This window comes from Lolium rigidum, chromosome 1, assembly GCF_022539505.1.
Source record: "Lolium rigidum isolate FL_2022 chromosome 1, APGP_CSIRO_Lrig_0.1, whole genome shotgun sequence".
In the NCBI taxonomy this organism is placed as follows: Eukaryota; Viridiplantae; Streptophyta; class Magnoliopsida; order Poales; family Poaceae; genus Lolium; species Lolium rigidum.
In genome coordinates, this window is record NC_061508.1 from 227,234,305 (window position 1) to 227,254,513 (window position 20,209).

The 20,209-nt window shown below is 42.1% G+C and overlaps 1 protein-coding gene across 1 annotated transcript; it reads right to left on the reverse strand.

The window, feature by feature from the left end:
• Positions 1-16,939: 16,939 nt before the first annotated feature.
• On the reverse strand, positions 16,940-19,036 carry LOC124683253 (60S ribosomal protein L2, mitochondrial-like). Its single transcript, XM_047217812.1, has 2 exons — positions 18,906-19,036; positions 16,940-18,055 (listed from the first exon to the last, which is right to left on the reverse strand). Exon 2 carries the CDS (start codon positions 18,053-18,055, stop codon positions 17,129-17,131), a length of 927 nt encoding a protein of 308 aa, XP_047073768.1. The 5' UTR covers positions 18,906-19,036; the 3' UTR covers positions 16,940-17,128.
• Between the last annotated feature and the right edge of the window lie 1,173 nt (positions 19,037-20,209).

Sequence of the window (20,209 nt, forward strand, 5' to 3'; positions counted from 1 at the left end):
AGTCTTTGATAGTAAGGTTCATACTAGATTTGGATTACTGCGCAGAAACATATTTCTTGCTGTCACTAATCTGGGTCTAATTCTCTGTAGGTAACTCAGAAAATTATGCCAATTTACGTGAGTGATCCTCAGATACGTACGCAACTTTCATTCAATTTGAGCATTTTCATTTTAGCAAGTCTGGTGTCTCTTTAAAATTCGTCTTTACGGACTGTTCTGTTTTGACAGATTCTGCCTTTTATTTCGCATTGCTTCTTTCGCTGTGTTGGGTGGATTTCTTTGTTCCATTACCTTCCAGTAGCTTTGAGCAATGTCCAGAAGTGTTAAGAATGATTGTGTCACCTCTGAACATGTGAGTTTTTGATTATGCACTAACCCTCTAATGAGTTTGTTTTGAGTTTGGTGTGGAGGAAGTTTTCAAGGGTCAAGAGAGGAGGATGATATACTATGATCAAGAAGAGTGAAGAGTCTAAACTTGGGGATGCCCCCATGGTTAATTCCCTGCATATTTCAAGAAGACTCAAGCATCTAAGCTTGGGGATGCCCAAGGCATCCCCTTCTTCATCGACAAATTATCAGGTTCCTTCTCTTGAAACTATATTTTTATTCGGTCACATCTTATGTACTTTACTTGGAGCGTCTGTGTGCTTTTGTTTGTGTTTTTGTTTGAATAAATGCTTGTGTGGGAGAGAGACACGCTCCACTGGTTCGTATGAACACATGTGTTCTTAGCTTTTAATGTTCATGGCGAAGGTTGAAACTGCTTCGTTAATTGTTATATGGTTGGAAACGGAAAATGCTACATGTAGTAATTGGTAAAATGTCTTGAATAATGTGATACTTGGCAATTGTTGTGCTCATGTTTAAGCTCTTGCATCATATACTTTGCACCCATTAATGAAGAAATACATAGAGCTTGCTAAAATTTGGTTTGCATAATTGGTCTCTCTAAAGTCTAGATAATTTCTAGTATTGAGTTTTGAACAACAAGGAAGGCGGTGTAGAGTCTTATAATGTTTACAATATGTCTTTTATGTGAGTTTTGCTGCACCGGTTCATCCTTGTGTTTGTTTCAAATAACCTTGCTAGCCTAAACCGTGTATCGAGAGGGAATACTTCTCATGCATCCAAAATCCTTGAGCCAACCACTATGCCATTTGTGTCCACCATACCTACCTACTACATGGTATTTCTCCGCCATTCCAAAGTAAATTGCTTGAGTGCTACCTTTAAAATTTCTATCCTTTACCTTTGCAATATATAGCTCATGGGACAAATAGCTTAAAAACTATTGTGGTATTGAATATGTACTTATGCACTTTATCTCTTACTAGGAAAATGCCCGCGCGTTGCAGCGGAACCTCCAATCCAATCTAAATAGTCGCCGGCAGGGGCGCCGACATTGCCGTATGGGGGGCGCCAGCAGACCATCCTCTATTTGGGGATGTTGTTCCCATACGGACGCCCCCATACGGCAGTCCCAATAGAAATTTAAATTTGAAATGACATTAAAAATCAAATTTCATACGATATTTATACAAAAGTTACTCAGAATTTAAACCTAAATAAAACTTAAACTTGACCCTAATCTACTGGCCATCGATTAGGGCGCGCGATGGCTTTGCCTCATCGTCGTTCTTCCCGCATTTACGGTAGCGTAGGCGTGTGGGGGAGGCGGGTAGACACCGCCCTCGTCGCCGCCTCGGTTTTCATGCGGGATACCATTAAACGCCAACGACCAACATTCCCGCGTCGCTTCCGATGCGAACCGTCGCGACCTCTCGCTGACAAGGCACCCCCACCCACAAAAACCGTCGTGCCGCGAGGCGCCGGCACGCCCAATTCGCGTCCTTCGCGAAGGGGTCGGCACGGGATTGTTGGCGCTTCTATTGGGCTCAAAAAAGCATCGGTGCTTTTTGGGGCGCGCCGGTGCGAGCCCATTTTCGATGCCGGCTCTAAAACTCTATCGCGACCGCTATTGGCACCGCCGGTGGAGATGCTCTAATATCTCTCGTGATTTGATCGAATTTCTAAGTAAACATGCCAGTGCCTTACAATACAGGATAAATAAAACTACGCTATAGAGACATAAAAAAAAGTAAGCTCTTATTGGTACAGTTGAGTTATGTCGCAAAACCATCTCAATCATTCTATGATCCTCTCTAACACATGCAACACCAAGGCGAATTTCCAACTATGTACACATGCATAAACATCGACACTTCACCTCTTATTAATGAATACACTAAATACACAAGCATGCATCTTTTTTTTGTGAATACATAAGCATGCATCTTAACTACTATAATGTCCTAAATTAGTTATCTTAATTTCGGAAATTCAATTCGGCTCCCGGGTGCGTATGCTCCCTCCACAAAAAAATATATTTTGAAATGTCAAAAAATTTGGATAAAAAATTCTACATGTACATCTCCATAATGTATGTGCATTCGCTAAGTTTCACGAAAAACCAATATTTTGTGTGGTCTATGTAAAAAGGAGAAACTTTATCTTGTGAAAAGCATTATTTTTAGCACTGAATTTTATCTTTTTTACACACGTCACATGATAAGTCGATTTTTTATGAAACGACTTTGTGTACGTACAAATTTTTTGTTTCAATTTTTTTTAAAATTTAAAATATACATAAGATGCATTTCAAAATATAGGGATCATATGCACCCATGTTCCAAAACACCACTCCCAACTCTTAATTTTGTTTATATTGCATATGTGTAGATACATTTTAGTGTGTAAATACTTGCGAATCTAGACAGTGGTACAGCTAGAGAACTAAAAGACAAAAAAGCGTCAACTTCTCATTAGAACAAAACCAAGCATCAACCACCAGGACGTAGCAGCACGAGTATTTGCGATGATTCCGGGGAGAAGGACCAAATAAAGCCAACATTGTGAGGAGCAGTCCGTCCAACACTTGGGCATCACGATTGAAGAGCCCCACCGATCCAGTTCACCAAGAAGCGCGAACAAAACCAGGCAGTAGGTGGCAGCAGATCTACGTGCAAACAAAAAGGCCATTGTTTGCCTTCTTTCTTAATTCATGTGAATCCAAGGGTCTTCGTGCAAAACGGCCAAACAGATACTGTAAGATAATTCAGGTCCATTGACCTTCTCCCGTGCGGTTCCTGGTTGGAGGATTTCCCATATCGAGCGTTGCCGTGAGCGCTGCCCAAGGGACCGCAACCAGCACAGCCGCGAGGGGCCGTGCAAGTGGGCGCTTGCCAGCACAGTCAACCCGCATTGGATTCTGCCGGGCGAGGCCACACATGTCGTCGGGCACTGCCGCGGGAGCTCCAGGTCGCGCGCCGTGGAGGCCACTCTCGCAGGGTACCCGCGCTGTTGGTTGCGAGCCAAGGGCCGCGCGCGTGCCGGGCTCTTGCTAGCCTGGGACCTGGGTAGTTGTGAGCTCCGTCAGGGACGGCAGAGCAAAGAGATGCGAAGGAGAAGAGGAAAAAGGTGAGCGAACCGGTACATGACTTGGCGGTGGCAGTCCCTGTAATTTAAACGAAAATTAGGGATAAATAAAACGGACGAACAAGAAACCTTATTTTCTTTATCATTAGGTATAGACTAGGAAAAGTACCCGTGCGTTGCATCGGAGTGGAACAACAAACTTTTCGTCGAAAAACATCAACATTATCAAAATTTCTCCCCAAAGTCCAAATTCACATCGAACATAACTACAACATAAAACAATACTTCTACTTTTTTTCTTCACTACACAACATAACTACTACCTCCGATCAAATTTAATCGACGCGGAGTGTAGCGATTGGAGTACTGGTTTGGATATCCACATAGAATTAGTCTAAAGAGACAAATGCAGTTTCATTTAGTATTTTTTTTAAATATGAATATAATTTTGATAGATAAGTGCGTAAATCAGAAAAAGATGTTCAACACTAAATTAAATCATTTTGTGAATAATAAAATACATAAAAACAATTAAGTGCATGTGTACTGAAATCATGCATGCTCCAGCAAAAAATCGGCTAGAGTTTCGAATTACATAATGAACACCGTTGTAGGCCACCATGTTGGGTTCTTCTTGCCCATTAATTCACATTCTCTCATTTGGTTTTCCTCCACCCCTGTATAGAGGAACCAAAACTCAAGTGACGGGACATCCGATAAAACTCAAGTGACGGTTGATGTAATACACCAAATGAGCTCTAGGCAGATCCATAAGTAAAAGAAAATCTCAAAAAAAAAAAATCACAAGAAAAAGTAAATGAGAGATCAGAAGAAGCGCGTGTATGACACAGAAGCGTGCATCTTGCACGCTGATTTTGATGCTTGTTTAAGTAGGTGTTAGCTTGGCTGAACGAATCAGAATTTTAGAACCTGACAATGCTAGCCCTTGAGATCTGGTATGAATCCTCACGAACACCGGCTTGACATCGTGCGCCTAGCAGCGCCAGTCCAAGAACCAGCAGCAAGTCAGCAACAGACCTTCCAGAATGAAAAGCACGGGGAGCATCGAAGAGGAAAAGCAACGGGAGCGTTGGTGACACCGAAGAGTTCCTCCGTACTGGCCATGAAACGGAGGAGAAAGCAGCCCAGCACTCTGCCGCGGATGTTTGCTCAACGGCGAAGTTGACAGTCGGGCTTCTCTCCAGTGCAGCGAAGGTGTAGGTCCGGCAGAGAAACTGCTTCGCGGGCAGCAGATCCGTGGTCGTGGAAAACCTCATCCGTATGCTTATCTTGGGTCAGCTCGAAGGGCTTTCCAAAGGGATAAGGTTTTCCTGTGTCTCATCCGTACGGTTCAGATCGAGAACTTCGTCCAGTCCATGCCGTAGCTGGGGTGAGGGAATGCGCAAGCCAAGGTGCGTTGGCGCTCGAGGTCTGCTTGCTTTCGAGCAAGAGTATGGCCGCGCGGTGCGCTGTTGGCGCTGGATCTATGCTCGTGCGCGCGCCGGTCGATGAAGCCGCGCAGTGCGCTGATGGTGCTGGAGCTCTGCCCGCGTGCACTCTGTGGCGGAGGTGCTCGGCAGCAGAAGTATTTGACGGGTAGGCTCAGCCGGCGTGGAGGCTTCATCGCGGGGAGGGGTGCCGGAGTGAAAGGGGATTGGTGGGCGCTAGGCGGCATAGGGATTGATAGGGTGGCAGGCGGCCTATATTTTTTTCTCGATCGGAACTAAAACGAATAGTTATTTTGGTTTTCACTTGCCGGTGGCAATGATGTAATTTTAAGTGAAAGCTAGGGGTAACAAAAAACGGACCAACAAGAAGCTCTTTTGCCTTTATTATTAGGTATAGATTAAGTTGCTTGTTGAGCGGTAACCATGTTTCCTGGGGACGCCATCAACTACTCTTTGTTGAATATCATGTGAGTTGCTATGCATGTCCGTCTTGTCTGAAGTAAGGGAGATTTACCACTCATTTAATGGTTAGAGCATGCATAATGTTAGAGAAGAACATTGGGCCGCTAACTAAAGCCATGATCCATGGTGGAAGTTTCAGTTTTGGACATATATCCTCAATCTCATATGAGAAAATTAATTGTTGCTACATGCTTATGCATTCAAGAGGAGTCCATTATCTCGTTGTCTATGTTGTCCCGGTATGGATGTCTAAGTTGAGAATAATCAAAAGCGAGAAATCCAATGCGAACTTTCTCCTTAGACCTTTGTACAGGCGGCATAGAGGTACCCCTTTGTGACACTTGGTTAAAACATGTGTATTGCGATGATAATCCGTGTAATCCAAGTTAATTAGGACAAGGTGCGGGCACTATTAGTATACTATGCATGAGGCTTGCAACTTGTAAGATATAATTTACATGATACATATGCTTTATTACTACCGTTGACAAAATTGTTTCATGTTTTCAAAACCAAAGCTCTAGCACAAATATAGCAATCGATGCTTTCCTCTTTGAAGGACCATTCTTTTACTTTTATGTTGAGTCAGTTCACCTATTTCTCTCCACCTCAAGAAGCAAACACTTGTGTGAACTGTGCATTGATTCCTACATACTTGCATATTGCACTTGTTATATTACTTTACATTGACAATATCCATGAGATATACATGTTATAAGTTGAAAGCAACCGCTGAAACTTAATCTTCCTTTCTGTTGCTTCAATACCTTTACTTTGATTTATTGCTTTATGAGTTAACTCTTATGTAAGACTTATTGATGCTTGTCTTGAAGTACTATTCATGAAAAGTCTTTGCTTTATGATTCAGCTTGTTTACTCATGTCATTACCATTGTTTTGATCGCTGCATTCATTACATATGCTTACAATAGTATGATCAAGGTTATGATGGCATGTCACTCCAGAAATTATCTTTGTTTTCGTTTACTGCTCGGGACGAGCGGAACTAAGCTTGGGGATGCTGATACGTCTCCGACGTATCGATAATTTCTTATGTTCCATGCCACATTATTGATGATACTTATATGTTTTATACACACTTTACATCGTTTTGATGCGTTTTCTGGAACTAACCTATTGACGAGATGCCGAAAGGCCAGTTGCTGTTTTCTGCTGTTTTTGTTTTCAGAAATCCTAGTAAGGAAATATTCTCGGAATCGGACGAAATCAACGCCCAACATCCTATTTTTTCCGGAAGCTTCCAAAGCACCGAAGAAGGGCCAGAGGGGAGCCAGGGGGCCCCACCCCACAGGGCGGCGCGGCCAAGGGGGGGCGCCCCCTAGTGTGTGGGCCCCCCGTGGCCCCTCCGACTCCGCCTCTTCGCCTATTTAGTCGTCCCTGACCTAAATCCTCGAGCCAGTTCGACGAAACCAGAGAAAACCATCCAGAGCCGCCGCCATCGCGAAACTCCAATTCGGGGACAGAAGTCTCGTTCCGGCACCCTGCCGGGACGGGGAATTGCCCCGGAGTCATCTCCACCGCCGTCTCCACCGCCATCTTCACCGCCATCGCTGTCTCCATGATGAGGAGGGAGTAATTCACCCCCGGGCTGAGGGCTCCGTTGTAGCTATGTGGTTCATCTCTCTCTTTATGTGATCTAGTTGAATATCATCTATGTGCTACTCTAGTGATGTTATTAAAGTAGTTTATTCCTCCTGCACGGTGTAATGGTGACAGTGTGTGCATCGTGTAGTACTTGGCGTGGGCTATGATTGTGATCTCTTGTAGATTATGAAGTTAACTATTGCTATGATAGTTTTGATGTGATCTATGCCTCCTTCATAGTGTGATGGTGATAGTGTGCATGCTATGTTAGTTCTTGGTGTAATTGTGTTGATCTATCTTGCACTCTAAGGTTATTTAAACATGAATATCGAATACTGTGGAGCTTGTTAACTCCGGCATTGAGGGTTCGTGTAATCCTACACAATTAGTGGTGTTCATCATCCAACAAGAGGGTGTAGAGTGGTTCTATTATGTGATCATTGTTGAGAGTGTCCACTAGTGAAAGCAGGATCCCTGGGCCTTGCTTCCAAGCATCGAATCTCCGTTTGTTTACTTGTTTTGTTGCATGTTTACTCGCTGCCATATTTTATTCAGATTGCTATTACCACTCATACTCATCCATATTACTTGCATCTCACTATCTCTTCGCCGAACTAGTGCACCTATTAGGTGTGTTGGGGACACAAGAGACTTCTTGCATTGTGATCGCGAGGGTTGCTTGAGAGGGATATCTTTGACCTCTTCCTCCCGAGTTCGATAAACCTTGGGTGATCCACTTAAGGGAAACTTGCTGCTGTTCTACAAACCTCTGCTCTTGGAGGCCCAACACTGTCTACAAGAATAGAAGCTCCCGTAGACATCAATTACTATCTCTACCATGTATGTAGACATATTTTATTCCTATTTCTCTTCCTTACCTCCCATGATTGACTCATCATGGTCTATACTACCTCATATAACTCATAGTTATCACTTACTATCAATTGTTTCACATGTCTAGATAATTTTACTTACTCATTACTTATCTTGGTCTACATCTTCTATTAGGATATCTTAATTACCTTCATCTTTTGATATTACTCCAATTACAGGTCTGGATATATCTTACTTGACCATAACATGTGTTGGTACACATCTTCCAATAGGATATCTTCCTTATGGTTGTATCCTCTCTTTGGACTACCATGTATTGTATACCAACTTGTGTATACTCCTCTATTGTTTAAGGACTTCATGGTGTACTACATGTTTGGGATTAGCTAACTAACTTTATTTTATCTTGGTAAGCTAGATAAGAAATGTTGACTCAAATGTGTCAGGATTATTCTCAAATGAATATCCATCTCAAGTCATAAAAAGTATTTGGTTTACCTAGGACACTTCCTATAGACACTACCAATCCTATAGGTCTCCTTTAAAGGGTTTTAATCCTAGGGTCAAAGCATTGGCTCTGATACCAACGGTGGTGACCCGGCATACCACTGCATGGTGTAGTATGCAAGTCTGATATAACACCAATGAAACACCGTTCCACTAGTATTATATCGCTCAGAGTGGTACAACAGAAACATATGCGGGTCCAAGGTATGTCTATAGAATTACAACATTGACTCTATTACATAAGATCATCACAGACCTCCTACTTTACAATGAGGTAAAACTGCAGATAACTCCGGAAGAACGACTCGTAGTCTAGTCTTATCACGAACTCTATTTGTAGAGTATTTCACTAACTACGAGAGGCTAAGAATAGACTCTAGCTAAATAGGAGCTAGGTTTAGGAAGCTAGTTCCCTTCTATGGCTAAACTAGGTTTTCTCCTTGTTGGATGTGGTATACGGCTCCTCCGACGGGGTCCTGTCTCGTGAAGTAGTTGTTGACTCCTCGGCCTTCGAGTTGCACTTGTAGATCCTCCTTCGATGCCTCCATATCTAAGCGAGGGATTTAAGAGTGGGATGAGTACGAGCGTACTCAACAAGTTCATTATAGGAAAGAGGTGTTTAATGCACTAGCTACAACATTAGACCAGAAAGTCTAATACCAATGCAAGTTTTCATAACCATTTCTTCAAAAGGTTGCTTTTATTCGGAAGAACTATGTCCGTCGGCCTTCACCGGTTTACTAGAACTTCATGGAGCTCCTTTCCGGCCGCGTTCGCGAGTTCCATATCCCGGAACAGGGAGTGACGGAGTCACGGTTCTTTACACTCTGTAGAGGTGTGTTGCTTTACCCATAAGAGATCTTAACCTTGGTGCCAACCGGGCATATTCCCGTCCACACTTCCTTTGGTGTGAGGCCCGGTATAAGGTCTAGCCAATCATGTTCCTCCGCTACCTCGAACACCCACCCTTTGTTGCATGCCCCGACCACTGGGTCCTCGCCGGTCCCATTATTCCCATAGATTTCGGGGTGGACCCCGACCACGACGACGATGCTGGGATCAAACCAAACTCCTTCGCCGGTAGGCTGCAACCCATCATAGACCGCAATACCGTGGGGACTTAAGGCTTCCCCAGCCTACCGCTTGTTCTTCGGGCGACAAGTGTACTACGGACATTGCCGTGGGGACTTAAGGCTTCCCCAGCCAACCGCTCGCCCCCGACAGATACAAGTGTCTACGGTAAAGCGCATTCGTTGATGAACGAGAGGTGGAAACACTTTTGGCTACTCCGTCCCACTCCGGATCTTATGGTTAACACGGGTATTACGGCACAAGAATCATCTGGACGACATTTGTTGTTTAATCCTAGATGGATATAAACCCTTGCAATGGAACCTCCACCATATCAACACAATCCATGGTTCCATTGCCAACCACATAGTCATATTCATAGTTATGAAAATAGTGGTTTTGGTTTTTTATGCAATAGTGGTAATCATAGTACTTTGCAAGTAATTTGATAAAGATACTCAAATGACATGAGCAAGTGATGAACTTGCCTTTCTTGACTGCAAGATTATGCAGGCAAGGTCTTCGATACGCAATAACTCCAAATTCTGAAATAGCATCATCGTCCGGTAAGGACGATGTTTAAAAGATTGGCAAGGATGCAATAATGCATAAGTATGATATGCAATCGCTCTAAGCGTGACCTAACCCCGATGATTTAGGATCAGTGAGTTGTAATGATTGGTTTAGGGTGTGTTGCACTTATAGAGAGATTCACAAACAAGGTTCTTATTCAGGTTTGTGTTGTTTTAGAATCATAAGCAAGTGGTAAAATGAATAGTAGCAATCATACACACCAAGGAATAGTAGTTGTATAATAAGTAAAGAACAATTATCAATTTTAAGTCCTATAGTGCATGGTTGATGATTACTTATTATATAAATCAAAAGAATAACTTTTGAAGAACATGTTCTATAATAAAGAACAAGTATGATATCTAGGTGTGTGGGGTTCTATGGTTTTCTATGGTTCTAATTGGTTTCTGGAGTAAGTAGTAGATGGATCACAACAATGTTGGATTCATCAATACCTAGGGCTGGTAAGGCTGAGTTAAGCCTAGGTATCCTAAGCAAGTATTTATACATGGTTGCTATCAAGGTTGATTTATCTGGCTTGTGATTGCTAGCTAGGGTTTGTAGGTTCTTATAAGCAGGGTTGATGATGATTCTTTATTTACTTCAAAAGAATAACTTTTGAAGAACATACTTCTTAAGTAATAAGAAGTATCTCAATTAGAGTTGAGGTTGACTAGGTTTTGCTATTGGATCCACTAATTAAAGAATGGTTGGTTCTTAAATGGGATGGTTACTAAGTGTCTCACACTAGTAGGGTTTAGTGAAGTATGGTATGTAATGCTCAATTTATGGGCATGGTTGCTATTATGGTTCATCACAGGGGTTTGATGCTAAATATGGATAATTATGGTTATTGCCTCTAAGGATAGGAACTATGGTTGGTTCTATTTGATCATCTAGGTTTGATTAAGATGAATACATGGGATACTAATTTAGTAATGATGGTTACTACATTTTATGTGATCAAGGTAAACATTTAGAAGCTACTATGGTTCTATGAATGAAATCAAAATATCATGATCACATGTTCTAACTTAGGTTTAGGTTTGGAAGCAATTTAGGGTTCACATGTAATAATGGAGCTAGGTGTCCCAATTGAATTAGGGTTTTAGGTTTCACATGAAATGATGGGTTGTAATACCATTCACTATGGAATTAGGGTTTGCTATTTACCATATAGTCTTATGGTTAATAACTTCAATTTAAAGTTGAAGTTATTAGTAACTTGTAAATAAAATAATATTGAATTTAGCATTTTATTCTTTTTAAACAATTAATAATTAGAGTAATTATTAATCAGGGTTTAATTCTCTTTAATAATGATTTACCAAATTAACAAAATAAAGAAAATTAGTTTTAATGTTTTCTTTATTTATTTACTGGTTATTATTTAATTTGGAAAGTTTTCCTAATTATGGAATTTTAATTGAATTTAGAATTAATAAATAAGGCTTAAATAACAAGTATTAAATAATTGAATTTTTATTAAAAATAAAAATTTCATTTTATATTTTTATTGGATAGAGTTTTCTTTTCTAAGAATTTTAGTATCTTATTTTAATTTTTCTGAGTTAATATGAATTTTGTATAAATTTGCAAAGTTGCAGTAATTATTGAATTGAATTTTTAAAACAGAAACATGACTAAGTGTACCCGGGTTGTAACTACCCCTAGCCACTATTTTCCCAGGTGGCTTGGAGGCCTACTGCCGGCGGGATGTCGGCGATGGCGCCGCCGCTCCCGGGCTCGCGCGGGCTAACTAGCTACCCTACTCGAATCAGCACAGCACCGTGAGCATTTTGGTACCAGCGCCGCCCGCTAATGACCACCGGAGCATGGCCGGCGATGAACTTGCTGCAGCGGCGGAGACGGTCACACGATGCGAAGACGATGCAGGGCACAATTAAGGGAGATAGGGGTATCGGGAGGACCACGAGCTCACCGGGAGCGCGTTGGTGTGGTCGGCGAGGCTCGGGAAGGTCTCGTCGGCGACGGCGAACGGCGTCGACAGGTGGTTACCGGCGGGGAATTGAGGTCGCAATTCGAGGACCTCGAGGCTTCCCGGCAAGCGTGCGTCGATGAGGAGGTTGCTGGAGACGAGGCAGAGCTCCAGGGCTTCACGGCGGTGCTCGGGAGGACTCCAAACGGCGGCGACAAGGATGACTGGTGCGTCCAGGGTTTTGGTGTGGGGAAAAAAACTGGAAAGGAGGAAGAAACTCGGGGACTAGGGTTCGTCCAGGGCTTTATACGGCTCAAGGAAGAGCCTCGTCACGCCGTCGATGAAGGAGGAGGCGCCAGCGCTGAGGAGAAAGGAGGCACGGCGTCGTGCTCGGCCTCCGACACTCGGAGAGGATGAGGACGAGCTCGTCCTCGGTTTTTAGACGAAGGGGTATGGGTTGGTACGTTGGGCTGGTGCTTGGGCTGCTACTGGGCCAGTGGTTGGCTAGAATGGTGGGCTGCTCGGCCAGGTAATGTCTTTCTCCTCATTTTCTTTTCTGTTTTTATTTTCTGTTTTATATTTTTAATTTGAATTCATAATTGAATCCAATACTGTTTGTAATTATTCCAATTATGTTGTCTTAATCAAGATTTAGTTTCCTGGCTACTATTTTCCCCAATTTCTGTTTGGACAAAACATTTTAGATGAGATATATTACATATTTATGAATTTACTCAAGATAACATTTAATCATGAATTTTATATGTTCCCTTTAATTCTCTTTTTACTATGCAATCAATTCTGTTTAGAATTATGAGAATGGATACTTTCATCTCAAAGTTTTTCGGAGATTGTTATTAGTTCTTGGTTTCTATTTGAGGAATTAATCACTTGCATAACATTTCATGTGAGCAACATTTTATTAAGGTTTTGTAGGTTTGATGATAACCCATATTAAAACTAACATTAGTGTTATGGTCTCATAATCCTTTGAAATACCTAGAGTAAATATTACTCTCCTCAAGGTTGGTCTTAATTATATGGATAAGTGGTTGATCATCACACCTGGATTTAATTGTGAGATTAAGCACTAGATGTTTCTTAGGTTTAATTAGTGAAACATATAATTTAGCTAATGAGCAATTCTAGGGTTCTAATTATATTCACCTAATGACATTTGGTTTGATTCTTATTTATAGTACGGGTTTATATTATGATCACCATAGTGATACACATTCTAGGTTTGAGATATGATTACAGGTTGTAGAGTTGAGATGACACCATTTTGCATGTGCTAGGGTTAATCTTCCCTAACCATGATAAGATGGTTACTTAATTAATATTTCATGTGCTTCTCTAATTACTAAGGATTTTAGAATTGGTTTTATCTTCCACCAATTAACTTCTATTATTAACCTCAATTTATCATTGAAGTAACTATATTGATTATAGTTCTTTTTATAGTTAACTTTGGTCATATGAATGGATGATTTCTCTCCATTTAAGTATGGAGTTTTACTCTAAGGTTTTGCTTATGTTTCTTAGATGAAGAATGAGTGGAATGTATATGTGGTAGAATTCTACTTGTGATCACCAAGTGGTTCACAAGATAAGGTTAGGATATAAGCCTATGGTTGCATACTAGTGATCTCCCCATGATTTCATGTGGTGAATGATATCTACTTATCCTATTAGGATTTATCTTATCCTCACATATCTCAAGAGCATGATCATGGTTAAACATGATCAACTTGTTTTTAATATCTCTACCTCAAATTCTTAGGGTTTATGATCATCACTTAATTTATAATGATCAAGGTTTGGCTTCCTAAGGATCTCTCATTAAATAGGTTTCTCACTTCCATGATCAAGCATTGTCTTGATCAACTAGGGTGTATTACTTCTAATTTACCTTCTTGAATGGGACTACTATGGTTGCCTCTAAAGTTTATATCCCAGGAGAATGCCTGAGATATTATGTTAGGGTACTACTTAATCAATGATGATTTAATCATCTGGGTATATAAATGGTTCTCTTCCCCAAGTCCAAGTGTTGCCTCATTAACTTGAGTGTAACACCATAGCTTGAGCTCTCTCTCTCATAGGAATAGTTATTCTAGGGTTTAGGGTGTATTCACAATATCTCAATAAGTATCTAGTCTAAAACTCCCCTTGGCTATCTTGGGTTGAATGAATCCCCTCCTTACTTTATCAATTCATGGATATGGTATTATTCCATGTGATATTAGGTTATCCCACCACTCTATATGGAAATGGTTTACAACCTAATACTTTGGTTCAATGGTTGTCCTTTATTCTTGAATATGTAAAGATCCAAATTGGTATCTATAGTTTCTCTCATTTGGAAGGACTTGAATAATACTCTAGGATTCCTCTTGAAAATGATGTTGTGATCATATGGATATTTATATCCAAGGTTTGTCATTGCTTCCCTCAATAAAACAGGACTCTTACCTCTTTAGGTTTGATGTATCATAACTTGGAATAGAGAAGAATTATATTACTTAGTTGAATTTCCTTGTCTTGTTTCCAAGGTTAAAGTAGAATGGATATCATAGGTTTATGATAAGGGCATGGATTAGTTTAAGACATGGAAAAGATAAGTTAGGAATCCAATTATTGTTACTTGATTTCCAACTAAATGGATGTTCATATGTTATGGCAAGGAATACCATGTTGTGATCTTTAGTAAGATCAAGTAGTTGATCCTTGATTCATATGTTCTTGTGTTGGTTTTAATTCCATTTGATCTAACCCCTTAGACCAAATCATCTCTTCCTAAAACAAGGTTTTAACAAAGTCACATTGAGGTTTGTAGCGCTTGACTTGATGAGCTACTTCAATTCCACCAAGGTCAAGTGAAACTTCGATTCTTGTGACTGTTTTACTTTAAAGCGCGAAAATTCCCCAGATTTTCTATGCATGAATGCAATGCACACATCTGTTTCCTCTATTTTTGTAACCCCAATACCTGGGATATTACACGCTCGTCCGTCGCGTGGCGGTGCAGGCCGACGGCGGGGAGGCGGTTGCTAGCGCGGTGGCCGTAGCGTCGGGGAGGCGGCGACGCAGGTTGGGGTCGTGGTAGATGTGCAACACGATAGCAGTTCGGGAGGGGGGGGGATGAGGGCCGAGGGCGGTTGACCCTTGTTGGTCTTGGCCCACGACCGAGGCGCGCGGGGGATTTTCGGGCGAGGTCAGCCCTGCCCAACTGCGAAGCTCGATTTCGGCTTCTCTACCGAGCAGGGCTGAGGGGTCTTTTTCGCACGAGGTGGGCAATGCCCACTTGGCCCGAGCCAACCTACCAAACAACGAAAACAGAAAAAAGTTGGGTTGAGATAAGAATCTCTAAGGTCAGCCAGGCTACCAAACACACCCTTAGATTCGGAATCTATATGCTTTTTAGAGACCAAACTCAGGATACAAGTATTCAATAGGCAGAGGTTCACACAAGCTACAATGGAACTAAGAACTTAAGTGCAACCAAGTGTCAATTTTGGCATTGACGGGTAGATTATTCTGTAAAGGCGGGAGAAACAGGCAAACGCCTTGGACACCCTTAAAACTTCTCTTGGCACTCAGAATTTCAGAAGAAAACCCATAGGAGATAAACCTGTAGTCCCTAATTGACCCCAACCATTCTCAGAATTCCCCAAAAGCACTAAAACTGGTGGACATCGTCGGTAAGAGATGCTCCAAACTTTTCATATTCAGAAAATTTTGGATCAGGAAGAAGAGAGAAACTAAAGCACAGCTTGCTGAATAGAACACAGCTTGCTCTATTCACCACAAAACTGCAAGGACTTCACATTATTCAGTCCAACACATGAGCAAAACAAAGATTTAGAATTAAAACAGGGTTACAGAAACTTGAATAGGCATACAAACAAACAAATGCGAGAGAGGATGTCCAACACTTTGATTCACCAGCAACAAACAAATGCGATAGAGGATGTGCAAACAAGCAAACTGTAACAGGAACTGTACGCACAAAAAGCACAAGATACTCAAAGCAGAATGACATTGTCATGGGGGACTCGCATGATTCCGTCCGGAAGCTTAAGCCACTATTCAGAACTAAGAAACAGCTGCAGAAATTAGAAATATGAGGATCAGGAGGTTCCTGGTTTGCTTGTCAAGATAGAGCAAACTATCAGAAGCGACATATCTAAACATATAACGAAAAGTCGAAAACCTGGGCACAGGCAAGTCCAAAGATCACTTACATACATAGTATCCAACTGTAGTATCAGTTCAGGCAAGTTTCAGAAGAAAAGCTAAGATTATTCTGTGAATGGACAGGAAAAAAGGCAAACACCTGGGGCGCTCTTAAAACTTCTCTTGACATTCAGGCTTTCAAAAGAAAAAAACATAAGAGATGACTCTATAGTGCCTAAATGGTCCATAAGAAAAACCATGCTCAAACTTCACCAAAAACAATAAAATTGGCAACATCCATAAGAGACGGTCCATGCTTTTCTTATTCAAAAAAATCCAGACCAGGGAGAAAAGAAAAACTGCAGCATAATTCTATGTTCTCCCCCTTATTCACCGGAAAACTGCAAGAAATTCACAGTAATTATGTTCCAAGACATACACAAAACTACAATTCAGAATTAAAACTGGGCTACTGAAATTAGAAATATGCATACATCCTGATTGACCAGCACTTGAACCAAACTAATGTGAGAAAGGAACGCAAACAAGCAATTGAGCACAGCCAAGTCTAAATGACAATTATTCATACGAACTGCCGTAGCAGGAACAATTTGCACGAAACACACCCACACAAATAATTCAGTCCAGCAACCATGATTCAAGACTAAAAGAGCCATAGAAATAAGTAATTTGCTGATCAATGAGGTTCCCTGTTTGTTTTGTTTATCCAGACAGAGCAGCAAATTATCAGAACAACATATCTTGACAGATTAAAAATGCCAACAGGTGAAATGTGGACAGGTAAGTAATATCGCCAGGAGAAAAGCAGCTACACGATTTAATCAAATGCCATGAGGGAATGAAAATAAGCAAACCAAGCACAGACAAGTCTAAAAATCACTTATTTCATACATATAAAGCGAAACTGCTGTAGCAGCAAACGGTTTACAGGAAAGCAAAAGCATCATGAGGATGCTACAATGAGATACAGTTCTTTCTGATCGAGATCCACATCGAAATCCTGCAACTTTTCCACACAAAAAAAACCCTTGGCATGTAGATCGCCGTGGCATGAACTAAGCTTTTTGTTTCCTCGCTGTCTTATAGCCTGCTTTGGTGGGCTTCCCCCAAGGTGAAACCGATGGCCTACCACCTTTCGTGCGACCCTCACCTCCACCATGAGGATGATCCACTGGATTCATTGCAACACCACGAACAACCGGACGCCAGCCTAACCACCTGCTGTGCCCTGCTTTCCTAAGCTCTTGCGCACCATGGGAGGGGTTGGAAACTATACCAATGGTAGCTCGGCATCGGGAATCTATAAGTTTCTCAGCACCTGATGGCAGCCGTACAAGACACTGGGAGGCTGACTCCTTGACCACCTTAGCGTAAGTTCCAGCAGCTCGAACCAGCTGTGCCCCTTGGCCAGGCCGACACTCGATGCTGTGTACCCACGTTCCCATGCGAATATCAGCTAACGGCATGCAGTTCCCTACCTTGGAATTGAGATCCAATAGGTCGGCAGGTGGGAGTGGTGCAGCAGTAATCGCAGCCTCTGCTTTATCAGTCCCCTCTGCATCTGCATGGGCTTGGCGAAAGAGCTCTTGGAACCGCAAGAAAGAATCAGCATTCTGGGCAGGTCGCAGAGAGCCGGTTGTAGAAGGTTTGGAGCAATCGCTGTTTACCACCATGCTGCCCACTTCCATTTGATGACTGGCTAGTATATAATTGACAGGTGCACGATCAGCCTTATATGATGCATCCTTCTGCCCTACCCCTTCGATCCATCGGACAAGAGCAATCTTAGAAGAGCGGTTAGGGTCATACTCAATCCTTTCCACAATACCAACAGACGAAGTGTCTCTCTTGAAGTCAATTTCTCTAAGCGATCTCTTGTGTCCACCACCTCGGTGAAATGAAGTGATTCGGCCAGAAGAGTTCCTCCCTGCGGTGACGGTCTTGCCGGTCAAGGCCTTGACCAAGGTCTTGGCAACCTTCATCTGCAGAGATAAGAATCGACAAAGAGAAGGTAAGCTTCAAGGGCTAGAGATCAAAAGGCAGGTAGTAGCACGTAAATAAACTTCCACGCATCAAGACGCAGAGGATGAACAAGCTAAGCACATTGAAACAGATAGTAGCAACATCCATTTCTATCTATCTCAGATGACAACATGGTGACCCATTAACCTACAAATCTCACTTTACTGATTTGAAGAAAAAAAATCATGACCGTGTTATTATATTCTGATCCAGCGCAACTGGTCAAACAATTTGGGTTCGAATCCACATCGAATACAAGCTATTCAATTATGATCCAAACCACTCAGATTGACAGCAACAATCACAATAGTCGTTCTAAACTTTCAGCTCTCTTATTTAGAAACATTCAGACTGGCAAGAAGAGAAATGCTACAATATAATTGCCACAGTTCACTACTTAAAACACATTTAAAGCCCCACACCAGAGTCCAGAGAATAGTCATCAATCATCAGTCTGAACGCAGAAGCTAAGGCACAATAAAGAAGTAAACTGGAAATATGCACGCACATCATGAGGTTCCCCCGTTTGCTTATCCAGATACTAGTACATATACTGATTCATACATAAAACTACATGCTGCTGTAGCAGCAACTGTAATGGAATAATAGGTTTAGAACTAGAAGCGCACTGCGCACCATGACTTGAACCCAAGACAAACAAATCTGGACCTACCCCGTTATCGAGATGCAGGCCACAGAAAGAAACGTACTTGTACTCCCATCGCATGCATGAATGATGGCGGAGCGCATCTAAAGAGCACAGAGCCGAGCAGATCGAGACGGGAAGATGGCGGAGCGGAGGAATCGTACCTTGACGCGGCGTTTGTAGGAGAACCCGACGAGCCTGACGACGATCTGATCGGAGGCCGGGCCAGAGCGCCGCCTACATCGGCCGTTTCCCGGAGGAAGAGGAGAGCAGAGGAGTGCCGGCGTGGAATGGAAGTGAGCCTAGAGGAGGAGGGTAGGGTTTGGGTCATGCAGGAGTGGGCTTTACGGGGCCGCTTACTGGGCTGTTCGGAATTTCGGCCCAGGTTTCATTAGATGTGCTTACCCTTTCCTTATTATTATTGGTAGCCTGTTCGAGTTCGACCGACGCAGCTCTCCCAACCCCAAACCCCCGATCCGAAGCCGTCAGCGTGACCCTCTTGTTCATGTTCACAAGAGAAAAGGGCAAAATCTGAGCACAACATATGTGTTCTAAAATAATATGTTGAATGAAATGCCATGCAACATCTCCCACAACAAAAGAGCTAAAAAATTGTTTAGCCATTTTCTAACCTAACTCATTTTTCTCAATGCCCTCGCCTAACATGGAAATTCAACCTTCTGTTGCATCTAAATAACCATGATTTAAGTGATCGCAATGTATGATTGCGATCAAAAAAGAGGGTTGAAAGATAGAACATCCCATTGGCATTGTGGTTTACATCCTAAACCAACCAACAATTGGATTTCGCTTCACATATTTGTTGAGTTTGACCGAGTCTTACCATGGCTATATCTACTTTAGTTGCTCATTATCATTGTGGTTTGAGTTTCTATATGTAATATTTCCTATAAATTGTAAGGCTTTGTTTGGCACTAGAGTATTGTGGAGATTAGTGGGGATCAGGACCTAAACAAAATACAAACAGTAGTAAACACGGATCTTCAAACAGAAACAACGTATGAGCACGTGACTGAGATATAAGCTACATCTCAGCTAGTTGAAACTTAGCAAATAGAAAAAACCGGCGAAATCCGACGTAACAGAATATACTGCAATTACCAGCTAACCCCGATGCTTTTATTGTTCCGTAGTAGAGCAGCCTGCACCCGTGCTGCTCGTTCACCGTAACGTACCTGTGCTAGCACGCGTTAGCATCATTAAACCGAGATTGAGCCTACAAACCACGCGATGAGGTTAGGGTGTGTTCGGTTTGAGTCATGGGGTGGAATGGGATGGGTCGGACCTGCATCTGGACCTAATTCTCGTGTTCGGTAGAAACTGGAACCGGAATCCACTCGTTCCCCAGAATAGCATATTCCCCTCAGATTCGGAATTTGCTCATTCCACCGAATCGAAGGAATTACCTGGTTCTGCTTCTCTCTCCACAAACTCGGTTGTCCTCTCG